A 24,756-nucleotide genomic window follows, 5' to 3' on the forward strand; every position below is an offset into this window, starting at 1 on the left:
TGAATCCCTGGAATAAATTGTGCTATTAGGCGAATGTGGTTGTGAATCGCCCAATGCCATATTTTTTGTGTTAGGAGACACAACTGTGTCGAGTGTGTTCCTCCTTGTTTGTTTAGGTAATACATTGTTGTCATGTTGTCTGTTTTGACAAGAGTGTATTTGTGGGTTAATATGGGTTGAAATGCTTTCAGAGCTAGAAACACCGCTAACAGTTCTAAGTGGTTTATATGAAACTGTTTTTGCTGAATGTTCCATTGTCCTTGGATGCTGTGCTGATTGAGGTGTGCTCCCCACCCTGTCATGGATGCATCTGTTGTTATTACGCATTGTGGCACTGGGTCTTGAAAAGGCCGCCCTTGGTTTAAATTTATACTGTTCCACCATTGAAGCGAGATGTATGTTTGGCGGTCTATCAACACCAGATCTAGAAGTTGACCCTGTGCTTGTGACTACTGTGATGCTAGGCACTGTTGCAAGGGCCGCATGTGCAACCTTGCGTTTGGAACAATGGCTATGCATGAGGACATCATGCCTAGGAGTTTCATTACTAATTTGACCTGTATCATCTGGTTTGGATACATGGCTTGTATTACATTTTGGAATGTTTGGACTCTTTGTGGACTTGGAGTGGCAATCCCATTTACTGTGTTGATTGTTGCTCCTAGGTATTGCTGTGTTTGACACGGCAGAAGGTGTGACTGAGTAATTGATTGAGAAACCTAGTTTGTGTAGGGTTTCTATGACGTAATTTGTGTGTCTTCTGATATGTGCAGCTACTACTGCTAGACATTTTGTAAAAACTCTTGGTGCAGTTGTTATTCCGAATGGCAACACTTTGAATTGGTAATGTATCCCTTGGAATACAAACCTTAGGTACTTTCTGTGTGAAGGATGTATTGGTATATGGAAATATGCATCCTTTAGATCCAGTGTTGTCACGTAGTCTTGTAGTTTGAGCAGTGGGATTACTTCTTGTAATGTAACCATGTGAAAGTGGTCTGATTTGATGTATGTATTTAATATTCTGAGATCTAGTATAGGTCTTAGAGTTTTGTCTTTTTTGGGTATTAGAAAGTACAGTGAGTAAACTCCTGTGTTTAGTTCTTGTTTTGGTACTAATTCTATTGCGTCTTTTTGGAGCAATGCTTGAACTTCTAATCCTAGAAGATTTATATGTTGTTTCGACATACTGTGTGTTTTCGGTGGGACTGTTGGAGGGAATTCTCGAAATTCTATGCAATAACCATACTGGATAATTGCTAGTACCCAAGTATCTGTTGTTATCTCCTCCCAATGTTTGTAAAATTGGCTTAATCTTCCCCCCACAGGTGTTATGTGATGGGGATGGGCGACTTGTGAGTCACTGCTTATTTTGAGGACTTTTGGGGCTTTGGAATTTTCCTCTACCTCTTTGGAATTGTCCCCCTCTATATTGCCCCCGAAAACTTCCCCACTGATATTGGCTTTGGTAAGTGGGCCTTGTTTGTGATGTTGTGGTTTCTGTAGGTTGTCCTCGAAACCCTCCCCTAAAAGGTGTTTTGCGAAAGGTGCCTCTGCTCTGCGGGGAGTAGAGTGAGCCCTTCGCTTTTGCCATATCAGTGTCCTTCTTGAGTTTCTCAATAGCAGTGTCGACTTCCGGCTCAAACAACTGCTGTTCATTAAATTGCATATTTAGCACGGATTGTTGAATTTCCGGCTTGAAACCTGACGTGCGGAGCCATGCGTGCCTTCTTATTGTTATTGCAGTATTTACTGTCCTTGCAGCCGTATCTGCTGCATCCATTGAAGACCGTATCTGATTATTAGAGATACTTTGTCCTTTTTCCACCACTTGTTGTGCTCTTTTTTGGAACTCCTTGGTGAAGTGTTCTATCAAATGTTGCATCTCATCCCAGCGCGCTCTGTCATATCTTGCCAAAAGCGCTTGTGAATTGGCAATGCGCCATTGGTTTGCTGCTTGTGCTGCAACCCTTTTGCCTGCAGCATCAAATTTGCGACTCTCTTTGTCTGGAGGTGGTGCGTCTCCCGAGGTATGAGAGTTTGCTCTCTTACGAGCTGCCCCGACAACTACTGAGTCTGGAGTTAACTGCGTTGTAATATAAACAGGATCTGTTGGCGGTGGCTTGTATTTTTTCTCCACTCTTGGAGTTATGGCTCGGCCTTTAACAGGATCTTGAAAGATTTGTTTTGAATGTTTTAGCATTCCTGGGAGCATAGGTAGTCTTTGGTACTGGCTATGAGTGGAGGTTAGCGTGTTAAACAAGAAGTCATCCTCAATTGGTTCTGAATGCAAGGTGACGTTCTGGAAAGCAGCTGCCCTTGCGATCACCTGTGTGTAAGGTGTACTGTCCTCAGGAGGGGACGGCCTGGTAGGGTACGAGTCTGGGCTGTTGTCCGATACTGGAGCATCGTAAAGGTCCCACGCATCGGGATCATCTTGACTCATGGCAGTATGAGTCGGGGAGTGCATCAGTGGAGGAGTTGCTACTGGTGATGTGTGCACTGATGGTGGTGGAGAAGGTGGTGTAGTTGTTTTCTTTGCCACCTTTGCCTGTGGCTCCTTGTCCTTTTTGTGAAAGGCAAGTTTTCTTTTTATCTTAATTGGAGGAAGAGTGGTTATCTTCCCTGTGTCTTGATGAATGTGGAGCCTCCTTTGAGTATAGTCTGGCTCTACAGCTTGAAGTTCCTCTCCAAATCTATGTTTTTTCATTTGGGAGGCCAATCCTTGTTCCTCTGTATAGGAACCTGTTTTCGGCTCTGAGGCTGGATGTTTCGGAACCGAAACTTTTTCGGAGGTCTTTTTAGGCTCCGAAGAAACCTTTGTAATTTTTGGCGTGGTGGTGTCTCGATGCCGAATTTGTTCGGTGCCGCTGTGACGGTGCCGAAATTTCTCGGAGCCGATGTCTCGGGTCCGAGATTACTGTGTGTCGGTATCTCGACCGGAGTCGGATGACTTCGACACCAGCGTGCCCTTTTTCGGTGCCTTGGCTCGGTCACCGCTTGTTTGGGTTAAGCCATGGCCTGCTGGCGGTGGCGTCCCCTGGGCTTTTGTTGACTTCTCGTGAGTCTTATGTTTCGACGTCTTACTCACGTTTTTCGGCGTTTCTTCGGCCTCGAGGTCTTCAGAGTCCGACTCTTGGATAGAGAAAGCTTCCTCTTCTTCCTTGAAACGCTCTTGTTCGGTCGGCGTCGACGCCATCTGCAGTCTTCTGGCTCTTCGGTCTCTTAACGTCTTTCTGGACCGAAACCTTGTTGCTCTGGGGACAAGCACAAGTTACAGACCAGATGCTTATCCGTATACGGATACTTGTTATGGCATTTTGGACAGAGGCGGAATGGGGTCCGTTCCATCTTCCTTGAATTAACACGGGGCCGGGCTGACCAGGCCCCGACGGGGGATCGAAAAAATAACAAAGGGCCACCGGAACTCTTCTAAATTCGGTGTCGATCTGTTGTAACTAACCCGATACCGAACGCAAACAATACCGACGTCTTTTCCGAGATTCTAACTAACTTTCTGACCCGAAACACAGAGCGAAAAGGAACACGTCCGAACCCGATGGCGGAAAAAAAAAACAATCTAAGATGGAGTCGACGCCCATGCGCAATGGAGTCGAAATGGGAGGAGTCCCTCGGTCTCGTGACTCGAAAAGACTTCTTCGAAGAAAAACAACTTGTAACACTCCGAGCCCAACACCAGATGGCGGGATGTGCACAGCATGTGTATCTGCAGCTATATAACATATATATATATTGTGTACTTGCCTCCAGTTTGGGGGGGGGGTGGAGGGAGGTGCCTGTAAGTAATCTACTGTTGTGTTACTATAATAAAGTACCTTTATTTTTGTAACACTGTGTGGCTCTTTCACGTGTGATAAATTGTTGTGTGACTATAGTGGTATTGCATAAGCTTTGCATGTCTCCTAGGTATGTCTTGGCTACTCATCCACAGCTACCTCTAGAGAGTCCTGGCTTCCTAGACACTGCCTAAACTTCACTAATAGGAGCTGCTTGGACCTGGTATAAGGTGCCAACAACCATAGGGGTCCACCATACACCAGGCCAGCTTCCTACAACAGGAATGTGGAAATAAGCATCATGCAAGTCCAACACTACCATCCAGTCTCATTTGTCAAGGGCATGGTAGTGCCTGAGCCAGTGTTAGCACTTTGAACTTCTTTTTCCAGGTGAAGAGGTTGAGGGACCGCTGGTCTAGGATATGGCAGAGGCCATAGTCCTTTTTGGGTACGAGAGTAGCAGGAACAGCAACTACAACTTACTTCTGGTACAGGAACCCTCTCTATGGCTTCCTTGGCCAAAAGAGCTGTAACTTCCTCCTGGTGACGTGCCAAGTGATCCTTCGTCATCCAATCGTAGTATAGTGGCATGGATGGAGGTGTAGTCTCGAAGGGCAGGGAGCAGCCTCTTTGGAATATCTGTAAAACCCACCTAACGTGATGGATTACCAGCAGAGCAGGTGATGGTGGATCCTACCTACAATGGGCCTAGATAGGGGACAGCCAGAATAGGAAGGCTTAGAAGCTGCTGCAGACTGCCAGACTGCAGGTTCCCTGATCCACAAGGTCAGTGGATCCCATGCCCTCAGCCACACTGGGCAGCATGTGCAGCGCAGTGGTTGGATCGGAACAGATGTGGTTGGAGGCCCCTTCCAGTGCCACAAAAGGCAGACTGAGGGGGGTGAGGGGCCGCTGCGAGGCCCAAGAACCTGGCCGTAGCTTGAGAATCCTTGAAGCACTTGAGCGCCAAGTCTGCCTCGTCTCCTAAGAGATGGGTGCTATTAAAGGGCATGTCCATTAAAGTAGCTTGGAAATCCCCTGAAAAGCCAGAGGTTCTCAGCCAGGCACAGTGGCGTAGCGTGGGGGGTGCAGGGGGGGCCGGCCGCACCGGGCGCAACATCTTGGAAGAGACTAAATCCACGGGTTAGGGGGCGCAAATTACTTGCCTTGCCCCGGGTTAGGGGGCGCAAATTACTTGCCTTGCCCCGGGTGCTGATAAACCACGCTACGCCACTGCCTGGCGCCTCACAGCCACTGTCCACGAACCAGTTCTGCCTCGCGAGTTAGTAGTGTCCAGTCCACAATGGATAGTTAACTTTGCTGTGCCTCTCTCATCAGCAACTGCTTGGGAGAGTACAGCCCAGGCTTTCTCAGGGACCTGTGGTAGCACTTGCACAACCATATTCCACAGGGTGTGGGAATAACATCCCAAAATTAATGTAGTGTTCACGGACTGCAGTGCTAGGCCGGAAGAAGAAAAATCCAAGCATATACTGACTTTTGGATTCCCTATCTGGGGGTGAGGAAGGAAACACACCCTGGAAAGAGGAGGCTTGGATAAACAAACTCTCAGCAACGGGGTGTTATATAAGGAAACTTGGGTTACCCAGAGCAGGACAATGTTGGCGGACAACTGTCCTGTTCACAGAAGCCCCTGTGCTGGGTTTGGACCACATACCCAGTAGGACATCTGTAAGGGATTCATCGAAGCGGAGCAGGGGTTCCAAAGATGAAGCTCCAGGCTGAAGCACATCTGTCAGGAGGTGTAGGAAAATGCCACTGTTTGCATGGTTACCCCCTAACCTTTTGCCTTTTGTTGATGCCAGTTATGATTGAAAGTGTGCTGGAACCCTGCTAACAGGGCCCCAGCACCAGTGTTCTTTCCCTAAAACTGTACCTTTGTCTCCACAATTGGGCCAGCCCTGGCACACAGATAAGACCCTTGTAAATGGTATCCCTGGTACCAAGGGCCCTGTGGCCAGGGAAAGTCTCTAAGGGCTGCAGCATGTATTATGCTACCCTGGGGACCCCTCACTCAGCACATGCACAATGCCTCACAGCTTGTGTGTGCTGGTGGGGAGAAAAAGACTAAGTCGACATGGCACTCCTCTCAGGGTGCCATGCCCACAACCCACTGCCTGTGGCATAGGTAAGTCACCCCTCTAGCAGGCCTTACAACCCTAAGGCAGGGTGCACTATACCATGGGTGAGGGCATAGCTGCATGAGCACTATGTCCCTACGGTGTTCTAAGCCAATTCTTAAACATTGTAAGTGCAGGGTAGCCATAAAGAGTATATGGTCTATGAGTTTGTCAAACATGAACTCCACAATTTCGTAATGGCTGCAATGAATACTGAGAAGTTTGGTATCAAACTTCTCAGCACAATAAATCCACACTGATGCCAGTGTGGGATTTATTGAGAAATGCACACAGAGGGCATCTTAGAGATGCCCCCTGCATACCAGCCCAACTACTAGTGTTAGGCTGACCAGTTTCCGACGTCGGGTTGCTTCTCACCTCCCCCTGCAGGAACTGTAACACCTGGTGGTGAGCCTCAAAGGCTCATGCCTTTTATTACAGCACCGCAGGGCATCCCAGCTATTGGAGATGCCCGCCCCTGTGGCCACTGCCCCCACTTTTAGCGGCAAGGCTGGAGGAGATAATGAGGAAAACAAGGAGGAGCCACGCACCAGTCAGGACAGCCCCTAAGGTGCCCTGAGCTGTGGTGACTCCTGCCTTTAGAAATCCTCCATCTTGAGATTGGAGGATTCCCCCAATAGGAATAGGGATAGGGATAGGGATGTGCCCCCCTCCCCTCAGGAAGGAGGCACAAAGAGGGTGTAGCCCCCCTCCAGGACAGTAGCCATTGGCTACTGTCCCCCTGACCTAAACACACCCCTAAATTTAGTATTTAGGGGCGACCCAGAACCTAGGAAATCAGATTCCTGCAACCTACACAAAGAAGAAGGACTGCTGACCTGAAAGCCCTGCAAAGATGATGAAGACGACAACTGACTTAGCTCCAGCCCTACCGGCCTGTCTCCAGACTCAAAGAACCTGCACAGCGACGCATCCGACAGGGACTAGCGACCTCAGAGGACTCCAAGGACTGCCCTGAACCCAAAGGACCAAGAGACTCCAGAAAACAGCGGCACTGTTCAAAAACAACAACAACTTTGCAACTATTTAGCAACTTTTAGAGAACTCTCTCTTCCCGCCGGAAGCGGGAGACTTCTCACTCTGCACCCGACACCCCCGGCTTGAGCTCCAGAGAACAAACATCGCAGAGAGGACTCCCAGGCGACTACGACGACGTGAGTACCCCGAGTCAACCCCACCTTGCATCCCCGCAGCGACGCCTGCAGAGAGGATCCAGAGGCTTCCCTGGACTGCGAATGCCTGGAAACAAGGAACCCAACGCCTGGACCAAGCACTGCAACCGCAGCCCCCAGGACCAAGAGGAACCACCTCTCAGTGCAGGAGTGACCAGCAGGCGGCCCTCTTCCTAACCTAGTCAGTGGCTGGCTCGAGAAGCACCCCCTGTGCCCTGCCTGCATCGTCTAAGTGACCCCTGGGTCCCTCCATTGCTTCCTATAGCAAACCTGATGCCCACTTTGCACACTGCACCCAGCCTCCTCTGTGCCACTGAAGGTGTGATTTGTGTGCCCGTTTGTACCCCCCTCACCCTCCCAGTGCTCTACAAACCCCACCTGGTCTGCTCCCAGAGGACGCAGGTACTTACCTGCTAGCAGACTGGAACCAGAGCACCCCTGTTCTCCCTAGGCACCTATGTGTTTTGAGCCCTCCTTTGACCTCAGCACCTGACCGGCCCTGTGTTGCTGGTGCGGTGACTTTGGAGTTGCCTTGAACCCCCAGTGGTGGGCTGCGTATGGCCAGGAGACTGACTTTGTAAGTGCTTTACTTACCTGCAAAACCTAACCAAAACTTACCTCCCTTGGGAACTGTTGATTTTTGCAGTGTCCACTTTTAAAATAGCTTATTGCCATTTTTTACTAAGAGTGTGTGTACTACTGCTTTGAATCAAAGTTCTATACTTAACTGTGTGAAGTACCTTGCATTTTATGTACTTAACTAAAATGTTTAATCTTGTGGTTCTAAAATAAATTTAAAAAATATTTTTTTCTATATAAAACCTATTGGCCTGGAGTTAAGTCTTTGAGTGTGTGTTCCTCATTTATTGCCTGTGTGTTACAACAAATGCTTAACACTACCCTCTGATAAGCCTACTGCTCGACCACACTACCACAAAATAAAGCATTGGTATTATCTAATTTTGCCACTATCAACCTCTAAGGGGAACCCTTGGACTCTGTGCACACTATCTTTCACTTTGAGATAGTATATACAGAGCCAACTTCCTATACATTAATACAGAAATAATCGATAATGAGAATGCAATTACTCTCTAGCATCAATCTACTATAAGAGAAACATGAATGATGCCTTATCACCAGCCATTAGTTCCATGTTCCATTATAAACTAATGCTTTGCATTTTAATTAACTGACAATAGCCTTCTCGGTCATTGCTGGAACGTTTAAGCAAGTCAGCAGAATTACAAAATAACTTACCTGAAGTGATATATAAACTCCATTTGCCAAATGAACAGCTTCTGAGGCTTCCACTGGATTAGGGATATCTAAATCCTGAGGGATGATTTGGCACTGCTTCAACAACTGTACCAGGCAAGTCACATTCCCACTCATGCTACAGAGCTCTTCCAGGAACCATGCACCATCTCTTGATGTAAGATCGACCAGCTGCTCTCCAGCACTGGAAGCTGCACCTTCCATCATTAGATTACGCCTGTATACAAAGCATAATCACCAACATATCACTAAATGTATTTGTTTTGCACAGTCATAGAAAGCCAATTCAATGGTGTGAAAACAAAATCACTCTGATACTACAAACTACACAGAACGCCATCAAGTGGACTGTAGAAAATACAAAATTCAGGACCTTTGCCATGGAAATAGGTTGCCCTCAAACTCACCTTGTAAGTGTGCATAGTGCAGAAATGATAACACTCGCAAGGCTCAAGGATCCCTCTTCTCCATTCTCGTGAAGGAACACCTTAATGCAGCGTTCAATTTCTTTCAGCTGCTCCTCACAAACTGACACAGTTACAGCTTCTTGTTTAAGTCGCTCAACTTGCCTAATGAGCTTGTTGTTTATATCTGTTGCATAACGTTGGAGAGTCATCTCTGTAGCATTTATGAACTGGCATACAGCTGGAGGGGGCTGTGGTGCATACTGAATTTCATATCTGCAAAAAAAACAAAAAAAACTTTATATTAACATGATTTGACTGATCTAAAAGTATTTATATTTACAGGACAGAAAGGAGTGTATTTTTATAACAAACTTTACTTGCACACATCGGCATATTAATGGTTTAAAGGGATGAGCACACCAATCAGGTTTAAACATATGCACATGATTAGTGTAGAGACTGCAAACAGAAAAGGTTCTCATGACCCGAAATACTTATATTCATGAGCTAAATGTCCATTTATCATTTCTAAATAGTACTAATTTTGGTAACAACATACTCATCTAACAGACGTGATAGCAACCATAAACACAGCCTTGAGAGTCAACATGCGAAGAGTACAACTTTGTAGAGGCTTCAACAGAGTCCCCATGAAGAACGGGAGAATCAAATTCAAGTCCCACTCAGGAACTACAAAGGGATTGGTGAGAAAGAGGGTAATCGGGCCTTTACGAAAACGGAAGAAAATAGGAGACAAACAGGGACTGCTGAGTCAGCAGACAGTGGAAAGCAGACAAGGGGGCTACATAGCCCTTCACAGTGCCAACGGCATGTCCTCTGAGTTAGGAAAAAAGCAAACTGTTGAAAGGGATCCACACACTAAGCAACAAATTTGCCTCATCTGCCGGAGTACGCTGAGTTAGTGGTGGGCGATTTACAGATAATATAATGTCTACCACCTACAGAGGCAGCTGAAAGGAGCTCAATTATTCCAGCTCAATCTCCAAGCATGTTGGTGGAGGCCTCAGAGATTAGGCTGCAGAACCAGGCGCTTCAACTGGGAGAGAAGGTCAGGCATGAATGGCAGGTGGAGAGGAGGACATATGGAGAAGCACAGGAGGTCTGCGTACCACACCTGTCTCGTCATTCCGGAGTTGTAAGAATGACTTGGGCCCCGCCTTTGCAAGTGTTCCTCAGAACTCGAGGAATCAAGCATATGGGGGGAAAAGCGTGTAATGCAGTTCTAACTCAACTGAAATGCCTCCACCTCAACGGATACTGGTGGGCATAGAATTGCTGTCCCTGAGCATTTTCAGAAGAGGCAACTAAGTCCACCTGAGATTTGCCCCACTGGATGAAGATGTCCTGGACTACCTCTGGTAGAAGACATGACTCGTGATCATAAGGTTAAAGCCAGCTCAGGTTGTGGGCTCTGAATTTCAGAGACTCGACTAGGGGATTGACGGTGAGCCAGATCCCTTGGAGGTACGCCCAAGACCAGTCTCAGAGCCACCGGATAAAGGAGACGAGATCCTACTCCCCTTGCTTGTTCACAAAACACTTTGCAGTCGTGTTGTCCAACAAGATCTGGAAGGGCCGACCTATCATGTGGAAGACGAAGGCCCTGAGCACTAGCCGAATTGCTGGCAAATCTACCAGGTTATTATTGAGCACCTGCTCCTCCGAGTGACCAAAGCCAATGACCCTCCAGGTGAGCTCCCCACTCCAGGATGGAAGCATTTGTCACTGTAGTTGTCACAACCAAAGGAGAAAAGACCATACAGTATGTCGGGTTCACCTCATTCCCCCACAAAGCTACATCCGTTGCAGCACTTGGATATTACGATGGAATATGACAGATCTTTCCCCCCTCCCCCAATCATGTAGCTACTGCTTGCGGAGGCACCAATGAGGGCCCTCATGTGCCAATTTGCGTGCATGACTTTGTTGAATGCAGAATGCCAAAAGACCTAAGAACCACAAGACTCTCAGTACTGGAACACTTGCACCTGGCTGGAAAAATTAATTAATCTCCAGGATGTCTATTATCCTCTGTAGAAGAGAGAAGGCGCAGTATAAGGTGCTGTTCAGTACTGACCCTATGAACTGGAGTCATTGAGAGGGCCGCAGGTGAGATTTGGGCTTGATCGAAAATCCCAGGTTGAACAACATGGTCATCAACTGCAGGTGGTGCAACAGCATCTCTGGTAAGTTAACTTTGAGGAGCCAGTCTTCCAGGTACAGGAAGATGCGCACACACGACTGAGATGCGCTGAAACCACTGCCATCACCTTGGTAAAGACTTGAGGTGGCAATTTCAATCCCAAGGGTAGTACTGGAAACTTGTAGTGCATAGAACCCACCATAAATCGAAGTACTTCTGATGGGGCTGCAGGATAGGTATTGGATAGTATGCATCCTGCAGATTTACTGACATCATCCAGTCTCCAAGCTCCAAATGCAGTAGAACCTGAGCTAGAGTCAGCATCTTTAACTTCTTTTTGACGAAGAAATTCGGGCTCCTGAGATCTAGAATGCAGTCCAGGTCGCAACCCTTCTTTGGCACCAGGAAGTAACATGCATAGCCAACCATGGACTTTTTTCCTGTATGGCATTAACTCAACCACTCCTTTCAGGAGAGCTGCCACTTCTTGCTGTAGAGCGGTCCAATGGTCGAGAGATGGGAAAGAGGAAGGAGGTGGGATGGGATAAGAAACTTGAAGGGAAGTGTGTAACCCTTTGCTATAATCTGAAGAACCCAGTAGTTTGAAGGAATGGCCTTCCAGAAAGGTAGCAAATGGGACACACGCCCTTCCACAGGGTATGTGTGGGGTTGGATTGGTAAACTAGTTCTGCTTTCCCTGAGGCGCAGGGTAGGAAGTGGAGGAGGTCTGCAAAATGGATCCACAGCATCATCCTATGGAACAACCCTTGAATTGGCAAACAAGGGAGGTATCATTTAGGCCAGGCATGTCAATTCACGGGTATAACTTGCCAAATGACGATTGCCATTTAACAGCTTCAATGGCATACTTTCAGCCAAAAAGGCTTCCTTGCCTCACATCTCTTAGTCATTTGGACTATCTTTCTGATGGTACCATGGAGTAGGCTTTGTCAACTGCACAATGGAGCATGACTCTTGTTTCATCAGACTCTCCGGTGATGGATGCGTTTAAAGGAACAGCGAGTTGCCTGGTGCTAAGGGGTAGCGTTGAGCCATAAGCCTGTCGACTACTGGTGTAGAGGACAGCTTCTCCCAAGCCACCATGACAGGGGCCAGATACGCCTCATTAAAAGGCAACAAAGGTTCCGAAGTGGCTGAGGAGGGCAGTAACAACTCTGTGAGGACATTGGTTTTAGTTTCAGTTGATGGCAGTTGTAGATCCAAGACCTCTGCAGCCTTTAACATGATTTTATGGAGCGATTTCACCTCAGATGTAGATGGTCCAGCAGGGAACTTCATGGCCAATTCAAGGGAAGTATTCAGGCCACTAGCTGATGATAGGCCCTGAAATCCTGCAGGCGATTCTGCCCTTGGTCTTCATAGAGGAGCCCTTCCACAGGGAACAGGTGTGCTCTGTAAGCCTCCTATTTCAGCATCCTCTGTGCATCTCTATGGGAGTAAAGTAGGGGTTTAGCATCAGTGACTGTATACAGTGGTAGAAGTGGCGATGAAGACGGCAGAGCAAGCCATGAAGACAGAGCTGTGAAACTAAGAATCTGAGTGATAGATTAAAAGCAGGGCAGAATGCCAGATCTGAAAGTGGCTCGCCAAACAGCATCTGATGAATTGGCATGAGCAGCGGGAGCCATGCAGCATCTGTTGAGCCAGAGGAGGCTCTGTATGGCATTGACACCTTTGCAAATATGCAATACATGGGATTGACGAATGCCGCTGGATCCGAGCCTGGCATAGGGAATATGAGGAACTTTGGCATCAAAGGATCAGACGCAGGAGCCAACGCCAAAGGTTCTGGGTGTGGTGGAGGTCTGTCCGGTGCTAGTCCTAGTGGAGGAGTATGGCTACATGAAGGATCTTCAGCTTGGATTTTGACCAACTCCAGTTCCAAGGATTAATGTCCGGTGGGAGACTGATAATGTCTGGAACACTTACCTTTTGAGTGCTTTTTGGATTTATTTTTGTGGTGGCACCTCCGCTAGGTGGAAGAGGATAATGGAGAACAGGAACAGCATTGATAATGAATCTGGCACCAATGGTCGCCCCTGGCCCAAGCCATAAAGAGATTGGCCTCCTGTTCTTTGATGGCCATGGGACAAACTGTGGCAGAAAGTGTAAGATTTGGTGTCAATGTCAGAGCCCAAGCACCACAAATGGATTAACTGTAGGTCTGTGATGGAAATCTGTATCTCCCAATACCAGCAGGGTTTAACACAAGATTTCTTAGATAAAGACATTGCTACTGCTTTAGTAATTATGTATAAAGAGAACGTCTCAGAAATCGAAGCTCCAGATCTGCATCAAAACCGCAGAAGAAAAGGGAACAGACATCAAGATGCTGGTGCAGCCGCTTTATAGACTCTGGGACATCGTCTGATGTCACTTCCATCACCGACTGATTCCAGTACCTTCTACTAGTGGCAGCGAGGCTTTCTGGAACCAGTCTGACACCTGGGATTTGTTCTAAAGATGAAGGATCTGCAGGTAGACGAGTGCATCTGAATAAACCGGTCTATGCAGGTAGACATCTCCACCAGAATAAAACCGCATCTGGAGGCCTCTTCAGGGACCCTGGTGAAATAGTTTTTTTAATTTGAGAAGTCTTACTAGTCTAAAGAGCTATTTCTTGTATTTTAGATTATTCTAGTAATCAAGCAGACTATGTGCCATATGACCCTAGATCTGCATCTGCGGGAAGGAACATGTTTATCTGTAATCCTAGTTTTCTGCTATAGGTATTCTTCCTGAAATCATTAACAGTAGAATATTCTTAAACTAACAGGATTCACAAAACACTACAAAAAAAACACTCATGGGTGCGAAAAAACCCTTGCATTTAAAGAACTCACAGGTATAAAGGAAATATTTTATTACCTATGCCTTCCTTTTCTAGTTAAAAATACAACCAATAAGCTACACTAAATGAAATACATATCTAGCAGAAAACCAACACTGCTTATGACTTTTTTCAAAAGAACAAACTAAAAGCAAAATGTGGCCTCTAATAGGCTGAGTACACTCTGTGCAACTGAACCGACATTTAAGACAGCCAAAAGCCACCGGCCTTCCCATCATGTAGTGCAGAGTAAGAGGCAATTCATTTTCTTTTCACAGTAACATCAGACGCCCCCGAACATTGCTACCTTTGTAAGGCTACTTTTGACTGAAAAACGTCTGTAGAATATTTATCACTTCACTGCCATCTAATACTGTTTTGCTGCATTTTTGTGGAAAAGTCGTTTTTGCTGTACTTTTTGCTAAGGTGCTTAGCTTCTCGCTTTGCCTTGTGAAACATGTTCTGTGGGAGAAAGTGGTCGTGGCATTATGAGAACAATGAAAGTTTCAACTACTTTTGGACTCTTACTCTAAGTGCAAAATATGCTTACAGATGACACACAAGACATGCAGGTAGAGAGCTTGCATAGGGGATCAACAGGAGGAAGTTGCTCCAACACACACACCACCTGCTAAAACATGGTAAGGGAGCCATCATGCTCCTCTTATGCTATAGGTGTAACCAAAGTCAATCACACTCATACATACCTCCTTGGGACCACCAGGGCTTTCCTAGTTTCAGAAATTACTACATATTTCATGTATGCAGAGATAATCATCTGTTTATTGATACAGAGGCGAAGCAGATGACAGGGAGCAGCCACCCTAATGGCAAGAGTACTATGCAAAGCTCTGTTAATTATATTAGACCCTGTGCTTCTCATTCATTCTCTTTGTCTATACACAGCATCATTCTTTTGTAAAGCTGGATTAGAGGAAAACCAATTACTGTTGAAGGCATGTAAAGATGGTTTCTAAAAATTTAGCCTGTCTCTGATATACACCGAATCTGGAGGTCCCAGTCCTAGGGGGTCCAGTCAAAATGACCCTCTTTTCACTATTTCATCTTTTCCAGAGTACAATAAGACAGCAGATTATCTTATAGTGGTCTACTTTAAAGAACTTACCTTACAATTTCCAGGCGTCAGCTTAAATCCGAAAGTTGTGCTCAGCAATAAACTTGCGCGTGCTGTCGAATGGCATCGCTCTGATCGCGTGGCGTCGTCTGTGTCACGGTCGCCTATAAAGGCACCACCCAGACACGCATCTGTCAGTTCCTTTTCCACTAACTTCCACACCAGAAGCACAGACCCATGTAAAGAACAGTTTGTCTGTGCAAAAACTAAGGCCCTGAAAGGGACAATCCCTGACTTTATTAGATGTGTCCGCAGAGCAGGGAGGCATGGGTGGGTGTAAGGAATCTGCAGCTAGATAGAGTCTCTACCAGATAATGCGTTACCGAAGGTTAGTAACTTGTTCATCTGATAGAGACTTCTAGCTGCAGATTCCTTACCTTAGAATAGATACCCAAGCCATAATCTCCTGGCGGGGGACTGCGGACAGATCTTCACACTAAAAAGTCCTGCAGGACCAAATGGGCCAGAGCATCGCAGGTTTTAATGCTGAGAACGTTGGTTCGATTCAGCACTGCCCAAACCTTCTTTGCTCCCACGTATTCCACCCGGAAATCTTTTGTGCAGTCAAGCCAGAACGACAATGCTCTTTTTGGGTCCAACCAGTGGAGTCACTCCTCTTCTTTAGAGGGATGCGGTGGTGCAAAGAAGGTGGGCAGGGTGATGTTTTGACCCAGAAGAAATGGGGTCACCATCTTGGGGAGGAAAGAGGCATGAGTTCTAAGAACCACCTTGTCCGGAAACATGGTGAGATACGGCAGCTTAGATGAGAGAGCCTGCATCTCACTCACCCTCCTGGCAGATGTTATTGCCACTAATAAGGCTGTCCTGATGGTGAGTAGCCAGAGGGGACAGTTATGTAATGGCTCAAAGGGAGCACAAACGAGAAATGTGAGAACTAGACTTAAGTCCCAATGAGGCACAACAAGGGGTGTAGGGGGAAACTTATGTGCAAACCCTTTGAGAAATCTATGTACAATAGGTGATTTGAATAATGAAGGCTGATCAGGCAGATTGGCCAAGGCAGAACCCTGCTGGGCAAAGGATAAGAAAGAGAAGAATGTCAGAGAGAGAAGCCTGAAAGAGGATCAATTAATCTTTCAGTACAATAATTTACAAAGCGTTTCCAACGGCAGGTGTATACCGTCTTAGTAGAGGGAGGCCTGGCTGCTAGAATAACTTTACAGACTTCGGAAAGAAGGTTGAAGGCTGTCAACTGTCATTGCTCAATCTCCACGCATGAAGGCGCAGAGTTGACAGGTTCGGGTGGAGATCCTTTCCTGGGTGCTGCGACAGAAGATCTTCCCAAAGGGGCAGCCTGATCGGGAGGAGATCTTTCCCCTGGTGCTGCGACAGAAAATCTTCCCAAAGGGGCAGCCTGATTGGAGGATTGATGCTCATTTTCAGAAGCTCGGGATACCAGACTCTAAGTGCCCAGTCCGGAGCCACCAGGATAACTTGGACCCAGTTGTTCTCGATTTTCTTGAGAATTCTGGGCAAAAGTGGTATGGGCGGAAAGGCGTACAGGAGGCCTGAGCGCCACTTGCGATGAAAAGCGTTGCAGAGCAAGTATTGCCTTGGAAACTCCAAAGCGCAATACTGCTGACATTGCACGTTCTCTGCAGAGGCGAACAGATCTAACCATGACTCTCCCCACTGCTGAAAGAGTCCTTGTGGCACCTCCGGGTGGAGACACCACTCGTAATCTGCTACGCATAGACAGCCGAGTTTGTCTGCCCTGGAGTTCAGAGAACCTGCCAGGTGTTGAACAACCAGGGTTATGCCCTGCTGTTCCAGCAATGTCCAGAGACACAGAGCCTCCTGAAAAAGGGTCCACGACCACACAGCGCCCTGCTTTTTGCAGTGCCACATTGAGGTGATGTTGTCCATGAACATCTGCACCATTTTCCCTTTTACAACAGGAAGAAATGTTTTCAATGCCAGTCGGATCGCCAGGAGCTCCAGTAAGTTGATATGGAGTCCAGATTACGCTGGAGACTAGAGGCCTCTGATCTCCACCCATCCCAGATGGCCATCCCATCCAGAAGTGAAACATCTGTCACTACTGTGAGATCTGGTTGGGGAAGGGAGAGGAGTCCACCTCTGACCCAATTGCAGTTCACTAATCACCACTGCAGATCTTTTGCAGTTCCCTCCAAGATCTGACCCTTGTCGGTGAGATTCCCCTGATGCTGTACCCATTGAAACTTCAGGTCCCACTGCAGAGCCCACATATGCCATCTGGCATATTTGACTAACAGGATGCAGGAGGCCATGATGCCCAACAGCCTCAGAGTCTGTCTCACCGAAATCCAGGATAGACACCCAAACATCAGAATCATAACCTGAATATTCTGGACTCGCTGCTTGGGAGGAAACGCCCGAAACTGCAGTGTATCCGGAACAGCTCAGATGGAAGGAAGAATCTGAGAGGGACTCAGGTGTGACTTTGGCACGCTTATAGTGAACCCCAATGAATGCAGGAGACCTGGGGCGAAGGAACCGTCAACAGCCAGTCGTCAAGGAAGGGGAAGACTGAAACCCCTAACCTGTGCAGATGAGCTGCCACCACCGCCATCACTTCAGTGAACACCCGAGGTGCACTGGTGAGACCGAAGGGGAACACAGTAAACAAAGTGCTTGTGGCCCACCTTGAACTGCAAGTAACGCCTTTGGGCGTGCAAGATGGGGATGTGAAAATACGCATCCTGCAAGTCCAACGCTACCATCCAGTTTCCTTGGTCTAGGGCAGACAAGACCTGAGCCAGAGTGTGCATTTTGAATTTCTCCTTTTTGAGGACGAGATTGAAGTCTGGCAAATCTAGAATAGGTCGAAGACCCTTGTTCTTTTTGGGTATCAGAAAGTAGTAGGAATAACAGCCATTGCCTACTTCTGACATCAGGACCCTATCTATGGCTCCCTAGGCCAAGAGAGCTGTAACTTCTTCGCGCCGCAAGACCATGTGATCTTCCCTTAGCTGTTCGTTTAACTGAGGCATAGAGGGAAGGAAAGACTGGAAGGGGTGGGAATAGCCCTTCTGTATCACCTGAAAGACCCATTTGTTCGATGTTCTAGACTACCAGTGAGGGAGATGAAATAGATTTCTCCCTCCAACTGGAAACATATGGTCTTGCAGAATCACAGTAGGAGGACTTGGACGCTGTGGAGGAGGGGGGCTGGGTGGTCGATGACTTCTGACCAGACCCTCTGGGTGTGAAGGTACCATGCCTGCACAGGATGCTGACCTGACGGAGGACTGTGGCTGGTCTGTGAATGGTGTGGTACCTCGCCCCTACTGAAGCTGCAAAAGACAGACTGTTGGCAAGGGGTTGCCGAGAGGCCCAAGGACTTGGCCGTAGCTCGGGAGTACTTGAGGTGCTCCAGCGCAGAGTCTGCCTTTTAACCATATAGGCAGGATCCATCGAAGGGCATGTGCTGGGTTTGGACCACATCCCAAGCAGGACATCCACGAGGGCTTCATCACAGGGTAACACCAGTTCCAATGTGGTAACCCCTGGCTGAAGCACCTCAGTCAGGAGTTTAGTCCTGACCAGCACTGTAGGCGGATCTTGGTCCAGGACCTCAGTTGCACTATGTACCACCATAGCATACGATGCTCCTTCCTGTGTGTTGTATTGTATTGTAATAGTATTTATATAGCGCTTACTACCCCTAGCGAGGCATCAAATCGCTTTTCGGCGAGTAGCACGCTACTCCGGAACCCAAAAGGATTTCGTGGTGGATTAGTATAGGGTAATATGAGTACAGTTATAGTAGTATTATGAGTTAATTTGAGCCGCTGATATGTGAGTTGGTTAGTTGGATTGACTGGAGTAATGGAGGGGGAGGAGGAGGAAAGAATCCAGAAGTGTTAATTGGAAGTTTATAGTAATAGTATTTTGGCTTGGGATGAGTAAAGTGGGGAAGGAGTAGGGAAGAGTCTGAGGAAAAGGTTAGGGAGATCATAGTAGCAGGAGGGGTTTTGGATGAGTTAAAGGTGAGATAAATGAGGGAGAATTTAGTAGGGTTGTTTGGGAGCTCATGGTAGTAAACTGAGGTTTGGGTGAGTTAGATGTGGAAGAGGAGGGAAGAGCTTAGGCAGGGTTATTTAGGAGATGAAAGTAGTAGAATGGATTTGGGATGAGTTAGAGGGGGAATGGAAGATAGATTGATAGACATGACATACGGTGATGGGTAGACAAAGTATCTCATGCAAAGACACTGAGCTACCCTATAGATTACAATATAATGAAAATGTCACTTACCCAGTGTACATCTGTTCGTGGCATCAGTCGCAGTAGATTCGCATGTTCTGCAATAGCTCGCCATCTGGTGTTGGGCCGGAGTGTTACAAGTTGTTTTTCTTCGAAGAAGTCTTTCGAGTCACGGGACCGAGTGACTCCTCCTTTTGTCTCCATTGCGCATGGGCGTCGACTCCATCCTCGATTGTTTTTCCCCGCAGAGGGTGAGGTAGGAGTTGAATTGTAGTAATAGTGCCCATGCAATGGAGTGACTAAGTATGCACTTATTTAAGGTTGAGATGATACATATATAAATAATTGAAGGTAACTTCCAAACTGCTACAGGCTCCCGGGGAGGCGGGTGGGCACATGCGAATCTACTGCGACTGATGCCACGAACAGATGTACACTGGGTAAGTGACATTTTCAGTTCGATGGCATCTGTCGCCGTAGATACGCATGTTCTGCAATAGACTAGTAAGCAGTTATTTCCCCAAAAGCGGTGGATCAGCCTGTAGGAGTGGAAGTAGTCTGAAATAATGTCCTTAATACAGCTTGACCTACTGTGGCTTGTTGTGCGGATAGCACGTCTACACAGTAGTGCTTGGTGAATGTGTGAGGCGTAGACCATGTGGCTGCCTTACATATTTCTTGCATTGGGATGTTTCCTAGAAAGGCCATGGTAGCACCTTTCTTTCTGGTTGAGTGTGCCCTTGGTGTAATGGGCAGCTGTCGTTTAGCTTTAAGGTAGCAGATTTGGATGCATTTAACTATCCATCTGGCTATACCTTGTTTTGAAATTGGGTTTCCTGCATGAGGTTTTTGAAATGCAATAAAGAGTTGTTTAGTCTTTCTGATGTTCTTTGTTCTGTCAATGTAATACATTAATGCTCTTTTGACATCTAATGTATGTAGTGCCCTTTCAGCTACGGTATCTGGCTGTGGAAAGAACACCGGAAGTTCCACTGTTTGATTTAGATGGAACGGTGAAATAACCTTTGGCAAAAATTTAGGATTGGTCCTTAGGACGACTTTATTTTTGTGTAGTTGTATAAAAGGTTCCTGTATAGTAAACGCCTGAATTTCGCTTACTCTTCTCAGGGAAGTAATGGCGATGAGAAATGCCACCTTCCAGGTTAGGAACTGTATGTCGCAGGAGTGCATGGGTTCAAAAGGTGGACCCATAAGTCTAGTTAGGACAACATTTAGGTTCCATGAAGGAACAGGTAGTGTTCTTGGTGGTATAATTCTCCTAAGGCCCTCCATGAATGCTTTAATGACTGGTATTTTATATAGGGAAGTTGAATAGGTAGTCTGCAGGTATGCAGATATTGCTGCAAGGTGAATCTTAATGGAAGAGAAAGCTAGGTTAGATTTTTGTAAGTGAAGCAAGTAACCCACTACATGTTCTGGAGTTGTGTGTAATGGTTGTATTTGATTAATATGGCAGTAGCAAACAAACCTCTTCCATTTACTTGCATAGCAGTGCCTGGTGGATGGCCTTCTTGCTTGTTTTATGACTTCCATACATTCTTGGGTAAGTTGTAAGTGCCCGAATTCTAGGATTTCAGGAGCCAGATTGCTAGATTCAGCGATGCTGGATCTGGGTGTCTGATCTTTTGGTTGTGCTGTGTCAACAGATCTGGCCTGTTGGGCAATTTGATGCAGGGTACCACTGATAGGTCTAGCAGCGTTGTGTACCAGGGTTGCCTTGCCCAAGTTGGTGCTATCAATATGAGTTTGAGTTTGCTTTGACTGAGTTTGTTTACCAGGTAAGGAAGGAGAGGGAGAGGAGGAAAAGCGTAAGCAAATATCCCTGACCAGTTCATCCATAGGGCATTGCCTTGGGATTGTTTGTGTGGGTATCTGGATGCGAAGTTTTGGCATTTTGCGTTCTCCCTTGTCGCAAACAAGTCTATCTGAGGTGTTCCCCAGAGTTTGAAATAAGTGTTCAGTATTTGGGGGTGAATTTCCCATTCGTGGACCTGTTGGTGATCTCGAGAGAGATTGTCTGCGAGTTGATTTTGTATCCCTGGTATAAACTGTGCAATTAGGCGAATTTGGTTGTGAATTGCCCAATGCCAAATTTTTTGTGCTAACATGCTTAACTGCGTGGAGTGCGTCCCTCCCTGCTTGTTTAGATAATACATTGTTGTCATGTTGTCTGTTTTGACGAGAATGTATTTGTGAACTATTATTGGTTGGAAAGCTTTTAGTGCTTGAAAAACTGCAAGAAGTTCTAGGTGATTGATATGCAGTTTTGTTTGATGTACGTTCCATTGTCCTTGTATGCTGTGTTGATCGAGGTGTGCTCCCCACCCTGTCATGGAAGCATCTGTTGTTATTACGTATTGTGGCACTGGGTCTTGGAAAGGCCGCCCCTTGTTTAAATTTATGTTGTTCCACCACAGAAGCGAGAGGTAAGTTTGGCGGTCTATTAACACCAGATCTAGAAGGTGACCCTGTGCTTGAGACCACTGTGATGCTAGGCATTGTTGTAAGGGCCTCATGTGCAGTCTTGCGTTTGGGACAATGGCTATGCATGATGACATCATGCCTAGGAGTTGTAATACCATCTTTGCTTGTATGTTTTGTGTTGGATACATGCGTTGTATGATGGTGTTGAAATTTTGAATTCTTTGTGGACTTGGAGTGGCTACTCCTTTTGATGTGTCTATTATGGCTCCCAGGTATTGTTGTACCTTGCGTGGCCGAATTTTGGATTTTGTGAAATTGACGGTGAACCCTAGTTTGAAGAGGGTTTGTATGATATGATTTGTGTGATTTGAGCACTCTATTAACGAATGGGCCTTGATTAGCCAGTCGTCTAGATATGGGAACACATGTATTTGCTGCCTTCTGATGTGTGCAGCGACTACCGCTAGACATTTGGTAAAGACTCTTGGTGCGGTTGTTAATCCGAAAGGCAGTACCTTGAATTGGTAATGTATTCCTTTGAATACAAACCTTAGGTATTTCCTGTGCGATGGGTGAATTGGTATATGGAAATAAGCATCCTTGAGGTCTAAAGTTGCCATGTAGTCGTGCAGCTTTAGCAATGGCAATACTTCTTGTAGTGTGACCATGTGGAAGTGGTCTGATTTGATGAAAGTGTTGACTACTCTGAGGTCTAGGATTGGTCTCAGTGTTTTGTCCTTCTTTGGTATCAGAAAGTACAGTGAGTAAACTCCTGTGTTTATTTGTGTGTTTGGCACTAATTCGATTGCATTCTTTTGCAATAGTGCCTGCACTTCTATCTCTAGGAGATTGGAATGGTGTGTTGTTAAATTTTGTGCTTTTGGTGGTATGTTTGGAGGGAACTGTAGAAATTCTATGCAGTAACCATGTTGGATAATTGCTAGAACCCAAGTGTCTGTAGTGATTTTCTCCCATGCTCTGTAATAATGACCTATTCGTCCCCCCACTGGTGTTGTGTGGAGGGGGTGAGTGACATGTGAGTCACTGTTTAGTAGTAGGGGTTTTGGGGCTTTGGAATCTTCCTCTATTTCTAGGGAATTGCCCTCCTCTATATTGTCCCCGAAAACCTCCTCTATACTGTCCTTGGTAACTGGACGGTGTGGCTTGTGAGGTGCTGGCTTGTGTGCTTTGACCCCGAAACCCCCCTCGAAAGGGCGTTTTACGGAATGAGCTGTAATTCCCTCTGCTCTGCGGGGAGTAGAGTGCGCCCATGGCTTTAGCAGTGTCCGTATCTTTTTTGAGTTTCTCAATCGCTGTGTCCACTTCTGGACCGAACAGTTCTTTTTCATTAAAAGGCATATTGAGAACTGCTTGTTGAATCTCTGGTTTAAATCCAGACGTTCGGAGCCATGCATGCCTTCTGATAGTTACAGATGTATTAATTGTCCGTGCAGCTGTATCTGCAGCGTCCATGGAGGAGCGGATCTGGTTGTTGGAGATGGCCTGTCCCTCCTCAACCACTTGTTTTGCCCTATTTTGGAAGTCTTTGGGCAGATGTTCAATGAGATGTTGCATCTCGTCCCAGTGGGCTCTGTCATAGCGCGCAAGTAGTGCCTGGGAGTTCGCGATGCGCCACTGGTTTGCAGCTTGTGCTGCGACTCTTTTACCAGCTGCATCAAACTTGCGGCTTTCTTTATCTGGGGGTGGTGCATCTCCAGATGTGTGAGAGTTGGCCCTTTTCCTAGCTGCTCCTACAACAACAGAGTCTGGTGGCAGCTGTGTTGTGATGAAAGCCGGGTCTGTAGGAGGCGGCTTATACTTTTTTTCCACCCTTGGTGTGATTGCCCTACTTTTGACCGGGTCCTTAAATATGTCTTTTGCGTGCCGGAGCATACCAGGGAGCATAGGCAGGCTTTGGTAGGAGCTGTGGGTGGAGGAGAGTGTGTTGAACAAGAAATCATCCTCGACCTGTTCTGAGTGGAGGCTTACGTTGTGAAATTGTGCTGCTCTAGCCACCACCTGAGAGTACGCGGTGCTGTCTTCTGGTGGAGATGGTTTTGTAGGGTATGCCTCTGGGCTGTTATCTGACACTGGGGCGTCGTATAGGTCCCATGCGTCCTGGTCTTGGTCACCCTGGCTCATGGTGGTGTGAGCTGGGGAGTGTGATGGCGTTTGTGCTGGTGAAACGTTAATCACGTGCGGAGGAGAGGGTGGTGGTGTAACTCTTTTCACCACTTTTGGTTGTGGTGCTTGTTCCGTCTGGAACTCCAACCTTCTCTTTCTCCTAATGGGGGGAAGGGTGCTTATTTTTCCTGTCCCCTGCTGAATGAAGATACGCTTTTGCGTATGGTCCGCATCAGTTGCTTGTAGCTCTTCCTCAAACCTATGCTTCTGCATTTGGGAGGTTAGCGAGTGCTCTTCTGTATAAGAGCCTGAAGCTGGGTCGCTTGCAGTTTGTTTCGGCGTCGAAACTTTGTCTGCGTGTTTTTTCGGCTCCGAGGTGACTTTTTTCCTTTTCGGGGCCGAAACCTCTCGGCGTCGATCTGTTTCGGTGCCGCTGTCTCGGCGTCGAGCCGTGTCCACACCGGCATCTCGGTGTCGAGGCTTGTCTCCAGCACTTTCTCGGTCCCGAGAAGGCTGCGTGCCGGTGTCTCGACCGGAGTCGGACGATCTCGGCACTGTTTGGGCCTTTTTCGGTGCCGACGGTCGGTCACCGATTTTATGGGTTGAGCCATGGCCTGGTGGCAGTGGCGTCCCCTGGGCCTTGTAAATGTTTCTTTGTGTGGTTTTCGACGTCTTACTCACGGTTTGTGTATCGTCGAATCCTTCGGAGTCTGAGTCTTGGATCGAGAAGGTACCTTCCTCTTCCTGTTCCTCGAACTCCCGTCGGGCTGTCGGTGCGGACGCCATTTGAAGTCTTCTGGCTCGACGGTCTCGGAGTGTTTTTCGGGACCGGAACGCACGACAGGCCTCGCAGGTGTCTTCGCTGTGCTCAGGTGACAGGCACAGGTTGCAGACCAAGTGTTGGTCTGTGTAGGGGTATTTATTGTGGCATTTGGGGCAGAAACGGAACGGGGTCCGTTCCATCGGCGTTCTTCAGCACGCGGTCGGGCCGACCAGGCCCCGACGGAGG

The 24,756-nt window shown here is 47.1% G+C and overlaps 1 protein-coding gene across 2 annotated transcripts in view; it reads right to left on the reverse strand.

The window, feature by feature from the left end:
• SMG1 (SMG1 nonsense mediated mRNA decay associated PI3K related kinase) overlaps positions 1 to 24,756 on the reverse strand; it is a 1,401,298-nt gene that overhangs the window by 323,775 nt on the left and 1,052,767 nt on the right. For both annotated transcript variants that reach the window (XM_069210224.1, XM_069210223.1), the window contains 2 exons: positions 8,817 to 9,089; positions 8,392 to 8,626 (listed from right to left, as the gene is read on the reverse strand). In XM_069210224.1, coding sequence (XP_069066325.1) covers positions 8,392 to 8,626; positions 8,817 to 9,089 — 508 coding nt within the window. The remainder of the gene's footprint in view (positions 1 to 8,391; positions 8,627 to 8,816; positions 9,090 to 24,756) is intronic.

Source organism: Pleurodeles waltl, chromosome 10 (genome assembly GCF_031143425.1).
Source record: "Pleurodeles waltl isolate 20211129_DDA chromosome 10, aPleWal1.hap1.20221129, whole genome shotgun sequence".
Lineage (NCBI taxonomy): Eukaryota > Metazoa > Chordata > Amphibia > Caudata > Salamandridae > Pleurodeles > Pleurodeles waltl.